This window comes from Oncorhynchus kisutch, linkage group LG11, assembly GCF_002021735.2.
Source record: "Oncorhynchus kisutch isolate 150728-3 linkage group LG11, Okis_V2, whole genome shotgun sequence".
NCBI lineage: Eukaryota > Metazoa > Chordata > Actinopteri > Salmoniformes > Salmonidae > Oncorhynchus > Oncorhynchus kisutch.
In genome coordinates, this window is record NC_034184.2 from 58,966,041 (window position 1) to 58,978,663 (window position 12,623).

The window sequence follows — 12,623 nt, forward strand, 5'->3', positions numbered from 1 at the left end:
TTAGATAGCCTTGAATGACAGAGGAAAGAGATGAATACGACTACCAGTGTCAACAGCGCTGTCTGTTCTCGTCTGCCGAGGAGTGCCAAAAGATATTCTCATCAGCTTTAGACAATGACTATGCTAAGAGCCTATGCAAATATGTGTGCACTAGTAATTCTCTCCCTCTCCGTTTCTCTCCCTCTTGCTCTGTGTCTCTTTGTTTGTCTCTTTCTGTTGTCGCTCTGTTTGTCTGTTCTGTCCGGGTCTGTGTGTGTCCACAGAGCTTATTTTAGCCCCTCTCCGGGTTCCGGACGTCCTCCGCAGCAGTTGGATGCGTCTGTACCCTGATCTGTGACAATGACAATGAAAGGCTTGTCGAGTAGCCGGAGACACCATCACACAGTGACCTGTGACCCCTCCTATGACTCCATGACCCTGGGGCGCCAAGCCCGGCCCTACCTGCTGAATCCAGGCGATGCCCACCCGGCGGACCACCCGTACTATGCCCAGCGAAGCTCCTTCCAGTCTGAGTGCGGGCCCTACCCTGACCTGGCTAGCAGCACCTTCCCCCGAAGACAATACAGCTCCCACCACGAACTGAAGGATGAGTGTGCTGTGGTGCCTTACACCGGAGGCCAAGGGGGAAGCATTAAGGGGGGCGGTGGTGGAGGAGGAGGAAGCAACAACCGAATTCCACCAAATCTTCTGGAGCAGTTTGAGCGGCAGGCGCCGGTGCGGCACGACGGCTACCACACGCTGCAGTACAAGCGCACAGCGATGGAGCACCAGCGCAGTGACAGCCCTGGAAGGATCCGCCATCTTGTCCACTCGGTCCAGAAACTCTTCACCAAGTCCCACTCCCTGGAGGGCCCATCGGGGGGCAGGGTGAACGGGGGCAAGGCCAGCCCCGACGACCCGCCCTCCAATTCAGGCACCCTGAAGCACAGCAGCAAGCGCAGCAAGAGCAAAGACCGCAGTAGGTCGGAGCCCAAGATGCGCTCGGCCATCTCAGGCTACTGGAGCTCGGACGACACCCTGGACCGTGAGATGTGCCTGTACCATCACCACAGCCCCAGCCCAGGAGGCATGCCCTCAGGGGTGATGACCATGGGCCGCCACCCAGAGAAGTCCCAGTCACAGTACTTCATGGAGCAGTACAACACCATCAGCGCTCACTCGCTGAAGACGTCGCGGAGCAACAATGACGTCAAGTGTTCTACGTGCGCCGGGTTGCCAGGACTGGGCACGGGCATGGACGGAACTGGCCAGCTGCTGAAGAAGAGCTCTTGGTCATCCACGCTGACGGTCAGCAGGGCAAGGGAGGTCTACCAGAAGGCATCGGTCAACCTGGACAAAGCCCTTGTCAAGGCTGAGACCTGCCAGCAGGGGGGCCGCCCAACCTTTCAATTCCTCCAGGTATGACAACAACCCTTCTTCTTCTCCAGAACTTCCATCTTCACACCTCCATATCCATCCATCCATCCATGTCCTCCCAGAGACTCATATGTGTGTGTGGAGACCCCTGGTCCCCTGCATGTCCATTGTCCCTTGAGACAGAGATGGAGAAGGGGAGAGGAGAGGAGGTACGGAGGAGCAGACTTAATCTCTCTCTCTCTATCAGCCACTCTTTGGGGACAATTTTTTTTTAATGTGACACATCCTCATTTGTGTTGAATGTGAGACGTTCTCATTTGTGTTGAATGTGAGACATCATCAATTGTGTTGAATGTTAGATGTCCTCATGTGTTGAATGTGAGACGCCCTTATTTGTGTTGAATATGAGACTTCCTCCTTTGTGTTGAATGTGAGACGTCATCCTCCTCACCTTTAAGGTGATGCATCCTGTTCCATATCATCCCGGGTTGTGGGGATTTCATTTGTCTCATGTCCTTTACATCATTACATGTATGTGTGTTTGTAATGTCCTGTGACAGCCTTGTAGCTGATTTGGTTCTGGGTGCTGAAATTACTGTGTTTGTGCTTGTGGATTTCTATGTGGAAGGATTGCTTGTGGAGCCATTACTTATTTATATTATCAACTGGATTAGCCTTTAAGCTGATCTTTTACAATCACTGCATGCAGTATATTTACTTGGAAATCAGCATGATCCCATACACAGGACGTGGACATAGTCTGAACGGGCTGCTGACGTAAGATCAGAGAGAGGGGAACAGAATGAATGCAAAGTGGAGAAAAGCACATATCCCTGAGCCTGGTGGCACCACTGTGCTCTCTCTCTCTCGCTCTCTGTTTGTTTGGGAGAAGATGAAAGAGGAAATGATTCAACTCGGACACATCCCCCTCATCTGACTGGGTGAACTGCAAACAGAAGCCCGGGGGGAGGCGAGGAAGAGAAAGCGAGAGAGGGACTAAGAGATAATAGGAGAACGAGAGAGACACGGAGAGAGGCATGAAGAGAGAAAGAGACAGACAGAGAGAGACACGGAGAGAGAGAGAGACAGAGAGAGTGAGAGAGAGACACGGAGAGAGAGAAAGAGACACGGAGAGAGAGAGAGAGAGAGAGAGAGAGAGAGAGAGAGAGGGAGAGAGAGAGAGAGACAGAGAGACACGGAGAGAGAGAGGGAGAGATACAGAGACACGGATACACAGAGAGAGAGACACTGAGACACGGAGAGAGAGGGAAATAGAGACAGTGTGGAGAGAGAAAGACTGGAAGAGAGAGAGAAAGTAAGAAGGACTAAGAGAGAGATCTTTGCAGCCATGCATTTTAACAGCTTCTCCAATCGATCAGATCAAGGACGGGTGGTGTTCTTGCAGCAGTAGCAGCATTCCTCCTGTCCCGACCTGAAAAAAAGCTGCCGCTCTCTTTCTTGAACAGAGCGAGGGAAGAAAAAAAGAAGCACTGTCAAAGAAGAGACAGGACACTTTTCACAGGCGAGCACTTTTGAAATTCGAAAAAGAAGCAGAACTTCTTTTTCGATTTGGAGTGACATGTTGTTTAATTCTCCTGCTGCGATGTGATCTTGTTTTCCGCATCTCACCGTTCACACACACTTACAGTTGTCCCCATTCACACACACACGCATGCACACACACACACACACATTGACACTCAGCCAATCTCCTCCCAGGGTCAAAGTTCCTCGGCAGTGTATTGAACCTCCCGAATGTAGATGGCCGTACAGTCCCTCTGTTTGTGTAATACCTTAGCTTTATTTGGCAGGGTGTTATGTTTGTTTCTGTTTTAGATGACAAGAGACATTGGCTGCATTCCAAACATGTAAAAGACACACCCTCTCCCCTCAGCCCTCAAATGAAGTGGGCACTTTGGATGACATACCAATGACGTAGGATGAGTTGACACTTGTGGCATATAATTGGTGTCATTCGAGTCCTCACCAGTTCCTAGATATTCTCTCTCTTTGGCGTTTTCGCTTGTTAACCCTGAGGTCAAAAACGAGTTGTCTCCCTAGTAAACGGCCTGTTGAATGATTCTCATGCCATTGATTATTCAGACACTCTGCTTCTATTCTAAATGACACCCTATTCCCTATATAGTGCACTACTTTTATCCAGAGCCGTATAGGCCATTTGGGATGCAATCTTCTCTCCGTAGTGCTCCTCTCTGCCTTTTGCCTCCACATCAACCCCCCTAAAAGCCACTCACACTGGAGACCAGCAGCGCTGGGGCAGAACACAACTTCCTTTGTTTATTCTCTCCGGCGGAGATGTCTTCTTTGCCTGCCTCTTTTTACACATTCATTAAGACAGACAGACAGGGTTGGAGAGTTAAGACATTTCAGTCCAAACAGTTCACTCCTCAGTTTGATATGCGACTGGGAGCAGCACAAAGGAGGGCCTCTGGTCTCTACACTCTATTGGTATGGTTCTAATACACCCCATTCAGAGTAACATTCGCGGTTACCATTGATCAGTGCTGTGATTTCAGCGGTTGGCGGCTGGGTGGATATAGAGCATTGTTTGGACAATCCTATTCCCGGGCTGGGATTGGCTGGGACAGGGTTCAGCCAGGGTTCAGAGTTGGGTGTTTAAATGAGTGGGTCATCGCTCTGACAACGGTCACTGGCATGTTCTCACGGTCTTCGACCCACAGGTGCCCCAGGACGAGTGGAGTGGGGGATTCTCGCCCCTGGGGAAGGATGAGGAGATCCCATGTCGGCGGATGCGCAGTGGCAGCTACATCAAGGCCATGGCAGAAGAAGACAGCGGTGACTCAGACTGCAGCCCCAAGCCCTCGCCAAAGGTGCAGGCACGCCGGGCCAGCTACCTGAAGGCCACACAGCCATCGCTCACCGAGATGACCACCCTCAAGTGAGTAGCTACATCAAGGCCATGGCAGAAGTAGCTCTTCCCTTATGTTCGATTTGGCCGACACCGTTTATGTTCCGAGTTAATTTGACCCACACAGTAAGTACAAAAATATATGATTTTACCCTGCCAAAATGTACTTTCTAGTAGCTGAGAATGTCCTCTTCCATATGCCTTTTCCCCTGAGTTGATCGTCCCAACTGTTCAAAATGTATACCCAAATGTTTGATTACTGTACCAAAGTCGTAAATCAATCAGATTATGACATTTTTTGCATTTCTTTTGCCAAACTTCGGATCACTGTCCCTCTGACTCTGAACATCACAGGGAAAACATACTTATATCCTTGTGATCATCATTGGTAAAGCTCTACTGCACAGAAAACCATTTGTCTCTAGCATAAAGATCAAGGTCAATGTCAAATTTACTTCAGATCATACTTGCAGTATATCTAAGTGATCGGCTTGGTTGCACCCTTCCCGTGCAGAAAGCAGCTTGTTTCTGGGTTCAAAGGTTACATAGGTCAAATTGCTGGTGTCAAACTGTGGATCAAATTCATTTCAGATCGGTGTTCCTCAGCCTCTGAGCATCACAGGGAAATCATATGCAGCGTATGTAATGGAGTCAGGGAGCAGGTGTAGTTAGGGAGTTTAATAACAATGAGCGATACAAAACAAGAGAAGCGTCTGACATGGAAACACAAACAATACTAGCTGCTGACTGATAACAAAATAGTGCTATATAAAGGGTAATTAATCAAGGGAGAAATGAAGTCCAGGTGTGACTGATGAGACGCAGGTGTGCGTAAAGATGGTTGCCAGGACAGGTGGTTAGTAAACCTGCGACGTCGAGTACTGGAGAGGACGACGCCGGCCAGGAGGACGGACCCGAGGTGGAATTCTTGGATGATGTTGGGATCTAGAATGGCATCCACCGGAACCCAACACTGCTCCTCTGGATCTTACCCCTCCCAGACCACCAGTTACTGGAGCCGATCCCCACGACATCGGGAGTCCAGGAGTGATCTGATAGCATAGACGGAGCGCCCCTCGATGTCCAAGGGAGGCTGAGGGATGTCATTGGGGACGGCATCAGCCAGAGGACTAGGAACCACCAGCCTGAGGAGGGAAACATGAAAAGATGGTGAGATCCGTTACTTAGTGGGGAGTTGTAATCTGTAAGTTACCTCGTTGGCCTTCCGGAGGACCTTGAACGGCCCCACGAACCGGGGACTCAGCTTCTTACAGGGTAGGCGGAGCGGGAGGTTCCTGGTGGAGAGCCAAACATGTTCACCAGGATGGAACACGGGAGTCTCACTGCGGTGGCAATTCGCCTGCTCTTTCTGGTGGTGGGCTGGAGTCTCATGTGGGCATTGTTCCATACCTCGTCTGAGCGCCTGAACCACTCGTCCACCACAGGAGCTTTGGTCTGGCTTGGAGTCCACTGAGCCAAGACTGGCTGTTAACCCAGAACACAGTGGAAGGTAGTCAGCTCGGTGGAGGAGTGTCAAATCAAATCAAATGTGATTTATCACATGCACCGAATACAACAGTGAACTGTGAAATGCTTACTTACAAGCCCTTAACCAACAGTGCAGTTCAGTTCAAGAAATATAATATTTACGAAATAAACTAAAGTAAAAATAAAAAGTAACACAGTAGAATTACATAACAATAATGAGGTTATATACAGGGGGCCCGGTACCGAGTAAATGTGCGGGGGTACAGGTTAGTTGAGGTAATTTGTACATGTAGGTAGGGGTAAAGTGTCTATGCATAGATGATAAACAGCGAGTAGCAGCAGTGTAAAAACAAAGGGGGGGGGGGGGGGGGGGGGGTCAATGTAAATAGTCCGGGTGGCTATTTGATTAATTGTTCAGCAGTCTTATAGCTTGGGGGTAGAAGCTGTTAAGGAGCCTGTTGGACCTAGACTTGGCGCTCCGGTACCGCTTGCCATGCGGTAGCAGAGAGAACAGTCCATGACTTGGGTGACTGGAGTCTTTCACCAGTTTTTGGGCCTTCCTCTGACACCGCCTGGTATATAGGTCCTGGATGGCAGGAAGCTTGGCCCCAGTGAGCCGTACGCACTACCGTCTGTTGTGCCTTACGGTCAGATTCCGATTCCGGTCAGATTTCCCTCCTCAGTTGCCATACCAGGCGGTGATACAACCAGCTCTCGATGGTGCAGCTGTAGAACTTTTGAGAATCTGGGGGCCCATGCTAAATCGTTTCAGTCTGCTGTGGGGGAAAAGGTGTTGTAGTGCCCTCTTCACAACTGCCTTGGTGTGTTTGGACAATGATAGTTCGTTGGTGATGTGAACACCAAGGAACTTGAAGCTCTCAACCCGCTCCACTTCAGCTCTGTCGATGCAAATGGGGGTCTGTTTGGCCCTCCTTTTCCTGTAGTCCACGATCATCTTCTTTGTCTTCCTCACAAAGCTGAACGAGAGACCTCTGTATGTTGTTTTTTTAAGCTGACAGTGTTTTTATATACTTGTATTTTATTTGGGATCCTGCGGCTATGTTGGGTGATGTAGGGATGTTAAATGATGTACTGTTGTATCTTTAAATCATTCAGTACAAACATAGTTTAGTGTTTTATCTTTTGTTTTATATGTAATGTGGGTGCTTCGGTATGTTTGGACCCCTGGAAGAGTAGCTGCAGTTAATGCGGATCCCTAATAAATACAAATACATTGAGGGAGAGGTTGTTGGCCTGGCACCACACTGACAGGTCTTTGACCTCCTCCCTATAGGCTGTCTCATCGTTGTCGGTGATCAGGCCTACCACTTTTCATGCACTCCTGAGGGCAACCGGCGTTGAGGATCAGCGTGGCAGATGTGTTGTTGCCTACCCTTACCACCTGGGGGCAGCCCGTCAGTAAGTCCAGGATCACAATGAATTCTGGGCATTGTCGTGACTTTACTTTCATTAATCTGTTGACTGTTATTTATTTAATCAACAAATTATGTTTAATTGTTACCCAATTTAAAGTATTCATGTAACAATTAACTCAATAGGATTTGGGGCACCACAAGAGCATTTGTTTAAAGAGTTACCATCTCCCGAATGAAACATCCATAAAACAGACAAGAGGGAGGGAGAGAGAAACTATTCTCAGTAAATCCTATACTTTGCACACGAACTGCCGCCCGTTTGAAGTAAGAAATCATTCATGTATTTACGTGTGAATCCCTTTGTTCGCCATTTATCTCTGCCGGAACCATCCCTCCTTAGGAAGGATTGGCCGAAAATGATCCGGACCCATGTCTTCTCCTGTTGTTCACTCTGGATGACGGTCCTTTGAAGGTAGGCTAGCCAGCCATGTCGATGGCTCCCATTGGGTGATAAGAGTTTTAGGTCAGTTAGGATCACCACTTTATTTTAAGAATGTGAAATGTCAGAATAATTGTAGAGAGAATGATTTATTTCAGCATTTATTTATTTCATCATATTCCCATTTGGTCAGAAGTTTACATACACTCAATTAGTATTTGGTAGCATCGCCTTTAAATTGTTTAAGCCATTTAGCCACAACTTTGGAAGTATGCTTGGGGTTATTGTCCATTTGGAAGACCCATTGCGACCAAGCTTTAAGGACTTGTAAGTAAGCATTTCACTGTAAGGTCTACCTACATCTGTTGTATTCGGTGCATGTGACAAATACAATTTGATTTGCTTAGTCCTAAAAATGCTTAGTCCTGGCTGGTTCACCCCTACATTTACTTTAACAAACATTATAGTTATCCATAATTCTAACATGAACTTTTCTCGTCACGGTCATAATTACAGATCAGTATCTCAATGCATTCCTAGTCTAAATTATATATACATTTATATATAAATTTATAATATACATTTTGCAGTGTGTAGACCTCCACAATCAACTTGATACCCCAAGTAATTTATTTTGGACCTGTCTCAATCAATTACTGGCACAGTTGACCAACCCCCTCCCTTGCCAAGTGGTTAGAGCTTTGGGCCAGTAACAGAAAGGTTGCTGGATCGAATCCCCGAGCTGACAAGGTAAGAATATGTTGTTCTGAGCAAGAGAGTTAACCCACTGTCCTCTGAGCGCCGTGGATGTTGATTATGGCAGCCCTCCACACCTCTCTGATTCAGAGGGGTTGGGTTAAATACCGAAAACACAATTCAGTTGAATGCATTCAGTTGTACAACTGACTAGATATCCCCCTTTTCCTCCCTGGCACTCAATCTTCTGGTGTCTCTTCATTTTCTTCTTCAGATAGCTTTACAGTTCATCATCCCAATGGCAGTGGTGGAATAAGTACACCATTTTCAAGATACCTTGAAAGAAAATGACTCATGTGAAAGTCACCCAGTAAAATACTACCCAGTAAAAGTCTGAAAATATTTGGTTTTAAATGTACTTACAGTAAGTATCAAAAGTATATACAGTGGGCTCCAAAATGACTGGTACCCCTGACTGGCAATGCACAAACAATGCTTTAACAAATATAAACCATATAATTATAGAGAAACTCTAAATACCAACATGTGAGAAATACTGTACTTTATTAATGTTTCAATGGAACCAACCAAAATAAATGTATTGATTTAACCTCTCTGGGATATGTGGGACGGTAGCATCCCACTTGGCCAAAAGCCAGAGAAAATGCAGAGCTCCAAATTCAAATAAATTCCTATCCAAATCAAACTTTCATGAAATCACACATGTAAAATACCAAATGAAAGCTACACGTGTTGTGAATCCAGCCAACATGTCAGATTTCAAAAAGGCTTTTCAGCAAAAGCAAACAATGCTATTATCTGAGGATAACACCTCCGTAAACAAAAGAGAAAAAAACATATTTCAACCCTGCAGGCGCGACACAAAACGCAGAACTAAAAATATAAATCATGCCTTACCTTTGACGAGCTTCTTCTGTTGGCATTCCAATAAGTCCCATAAACATCACAAATGGTCCTTTTGTTCGATTAATTCCGTCCATATACAGTGGGGCAAAAAAGTATTTAGTCAGCCACCAATTGTGCAAGTTCTCCCACTTAAAAAGATGAGAGAGGCCTGTAATTTTCATCATAGGTACACTTCAACTATGACAGACAAAATGAGTAAAAAAATCCAGAAAATCACATTGTAGGATTTTTTATGAATTTATTTTCAAATTATGGTGGAAAATAAGTATTTGGTCACCTACAAACAAGCAAGATTTCTGGCTCTCACAGACCTGTAACTACTTCTTTAAGAGGCTCCTCTGTCCTCCACTCGTTACCTGTATTAATGGCACCTGTTTGAACTTGTTATCAGTATAAAAGACACCTGTCCACAACTTCAAACAGTCACACTCCAAACTCCACTATGGCCAAGACCAAAGAGCTGTCACCAGAAACAAAATTGTAGACCTGCACCAGGCTGGGAAGACTGAATCTGCAATGGGTAAGGTGCTTGGTTTGGAGAAATCAACTGTGGGAGCAATTATTAGGAAATGGAAGACATACAAGACCACTGATAATCTCCCTCGATCTGGGGCTCCACGCAAGATCTAACCCCGTGGGGTCAAAATGATCAATGGTGAGCAAATATCCCAGAACCACACGGGGGGACCTAGTGAATGACCTGCAGAGAGCTGGGACCAAAGTAACAAAGCCTACCATCAGTAACACACTACGCTGCCAGGGTCTCAAATCCTGCAGTGCCAGACGTGTCCCCCTGCTCTGTACATGCCCAGGCCCGTCTGAAGTTTGCTAGAGAGCATTTGGATGATCCAGAAGAAGATTGAGAGAATTTCATCTGACCATATGACACCAAAATAGAACTTTTTGGTAAAAAATCAACTCGTCGTGTTTGGAGGACAAAGAATGCTGAGTTGTATCCAAAGAACACCATACCTACTGTGAAGCATGGGGGTGGAAACATCATGCTTTGGGGCTGTTTTTCTGCAAAGGGACCAGGACGACTGATCAGTGTAAAGGAAAGAATGAATGGGGCCATGTATCGTGAGATTTTGAGTGAAAACCTCCTTCCATCAGCAAGGGCATTAAAGATGAAACGTGGCTGGGTCTTTCAGCATGACAATGATACCAAACGCCCGGGCAACGAAGGAGTGGCTTCGTAAGAAGCATTTCAAGGTCCTGGAGTGGCCTAGCCAGTCTCCAGATCTCAACCCCATAGAAAATCTTTGGAGGGAATTGAAAGTCCATGTTGCCCAGCAATAGCCCCAAAACATCACGGCTCTAGAGGAGATCTGCATGGAGGAATGGGCCAAATACCAGCAACAGTGTGTGAAAACCTTGTGAAGACTTACAGAAAATGTTTGACCTCTGTCATGGCCAACAAAGGGTATATAACAAAGTATTGAGATAAACTTTTGTTATTGACCAAATACTTATTTTCCACCATAATTTGCAAATAAATTCATAAAAAATCCTACAATGTGATTTTCTGGATTGTCTGTCATAGTTGAAGTGTACCTATGATGAAAATTACAAGCCTCTCTCATCTTTTTAAGTGGGAGAACTTGCACAATTGGTGGCTGACTAAATACTTTTATGCCCCACTGTATTAGCAACTGAGACTGAGGAGCTGGCCGTTTACAATGGGCACCTTTTCATCCAAGCTACTCAAAACTGTCCCTGCAACCATAAAAATGTAAAGATTATTGTAAATAACATCTACCAAAGTAAACCACAAATTAAATTCCACTTATTTAAGTTTATCTAAGTCTTAAGGAACCATAATGAGCCATTACATCACTTAATGTTTCACTAGGGTATAAAAATGAGGTAACACACATGCAATATCCCTTTGGTTATCCAACACCATGAAGAAAACAAAATAACTAGCAGTTTAAAAGAGACAGATGTTCATAGACCTTCAGAAATCTCTTAATAGTTAGAAGAAGATCCACAAACGATTGAATGTACCACTGAGCACTATCAGGGCAATTATTAGAACATTCAAAAGATATGGAACAGTTGAAAATCTCACGGGTAGAGGACTCAAATGCATTTTGCCCCCCAGGATAGGGAGCAGGATGGTGAGAGAAGAAACAAAATCCCCAAGAATCACTGTGAAAGAATTGCAGGCCTTGGTGGCATCTTGGGGTCACCAGGTTTCAAAAAGAACCATCAGACGCCACCTCCACATCCACAGGATCTTTGGAAGGGTTGCCAGAAGAAAGCCCTTTCTGACCCCAAGACACAGACGCAAGCACTTGGAGTTTGCCAAACGTCATTTAAATTATGACTGGAAGAAGATGCTCAAATCAGATGAGACCAAAATGTAACATTTTGGTCAGATACAGCATGTTTGGTGTCGAAACAGAGATACATACAAGGAGAGGCACCTCATACCCACGATGAAATATGGAGGGGGGTCAGTAATGTTTCGGTGCTGTTTTAATTCCAGAGGTCCAGGGGCACTGGTTAAGATTGATGGCATAATGAATTATACCAAGTATCAGGAAATTTTGGCTGACAAACTGGTTGCCTCTGCCAGAAGGCTGGGACTTGGCCATAGGGGGACTTTCCAACAAGAAAATGACCCAAAACATACCTCAAGATCCACACAGAAATGGTTCTGTGTCAACAAAATCAATGTTAGCGTCCCACCTGGGCAACAACCAGTGAAATTGCAGAGCGCCAAAGGTTTAAAAATTAACTTCTTGTGAATCCAACCACGGTGTCAGATTTTTTAAATGCTTTACAGTGAAAGCATACCTTACGATTATTTGAGAACTTCGCCCAGCAGACAAATCATTACAAACAGTAACCAGCCAAGTAGAAGAGTTACACAAGTCAGAAATAGAGATAAAATTAATCACTTACCTTTGATGACCTTCATATGGTTGCACTCAGAAGACATTAATTTACTCAATAAATGTTTGTTTTGTTCGATAAAGTCTCTCTTTATATCCAAAAACCTCTGTTTTGTTTTCGCATTTTCTTCAGGAATCCACAGGCTCAAACGCAGTCACAACATGCAGACAAAAAATCCTAATTGTATCCATAAAGTTCATAGAAACATGTCAAACAATGTTCATATTCAACCCTCAGGTTGTTTTTAGCCTAAATAATCGATAATATTTCAACCGGACAATAAAGTCGTCAATATAAAAGGTAAACAAGAAAGGCACTCTCTCGGACGCGCGCATGAAAAAGCTCTGTGACACTGCAGGGTCCACTCATTCAGACTGCTCTTACTCCCTCATTTTTTCAGAATACAAGCCTGAAACAATTTCTAAAGACTGTTGACATCTGTGGAAGGCATAGGAACTGCAATTTGAGTCCTAAGTCAATGGATACTGTAATGGCATTGAATAGAAAACTACAACAACAAAAAAATCCTACTTCCTGGATGTATTTTTCT

The 12,623-nt window shown here is 45.4% G+C and overlaps 1 protein-coding gene across 2 annotated transcripts in view; it reads left to right on the forward strand.

Annotated features, from left to right (window-relative positions):
* The window catches only part of dlgap1b (discs, large (Drosophila) homolog-associated protein 1b), a 269,804-nt gene that overhangs the window by 135,192 nt on the left and 121,989 nt on the right, over positions 1 to 12,623 (forward strand). For both annotated transcript variants that reach the window (XM_031835966.1, XM_031835967.1), the window contains exons 3-4: positions 264 to 1,398; positions 4,059 to 4,276. In XM_031835966.1, the coding sequence (XP_031691826.1) occupies positions 340 to 1,398; positions 4,059 to 4,276 (1,277 nt within the window). In that variant the 5' untranslated portion in view covers positions 264 to 339. The remainder of the gene's footprint in view (positions 1 to 263; positions 1,399 to 4,058; positions 4,277 to 12,623) is intronic.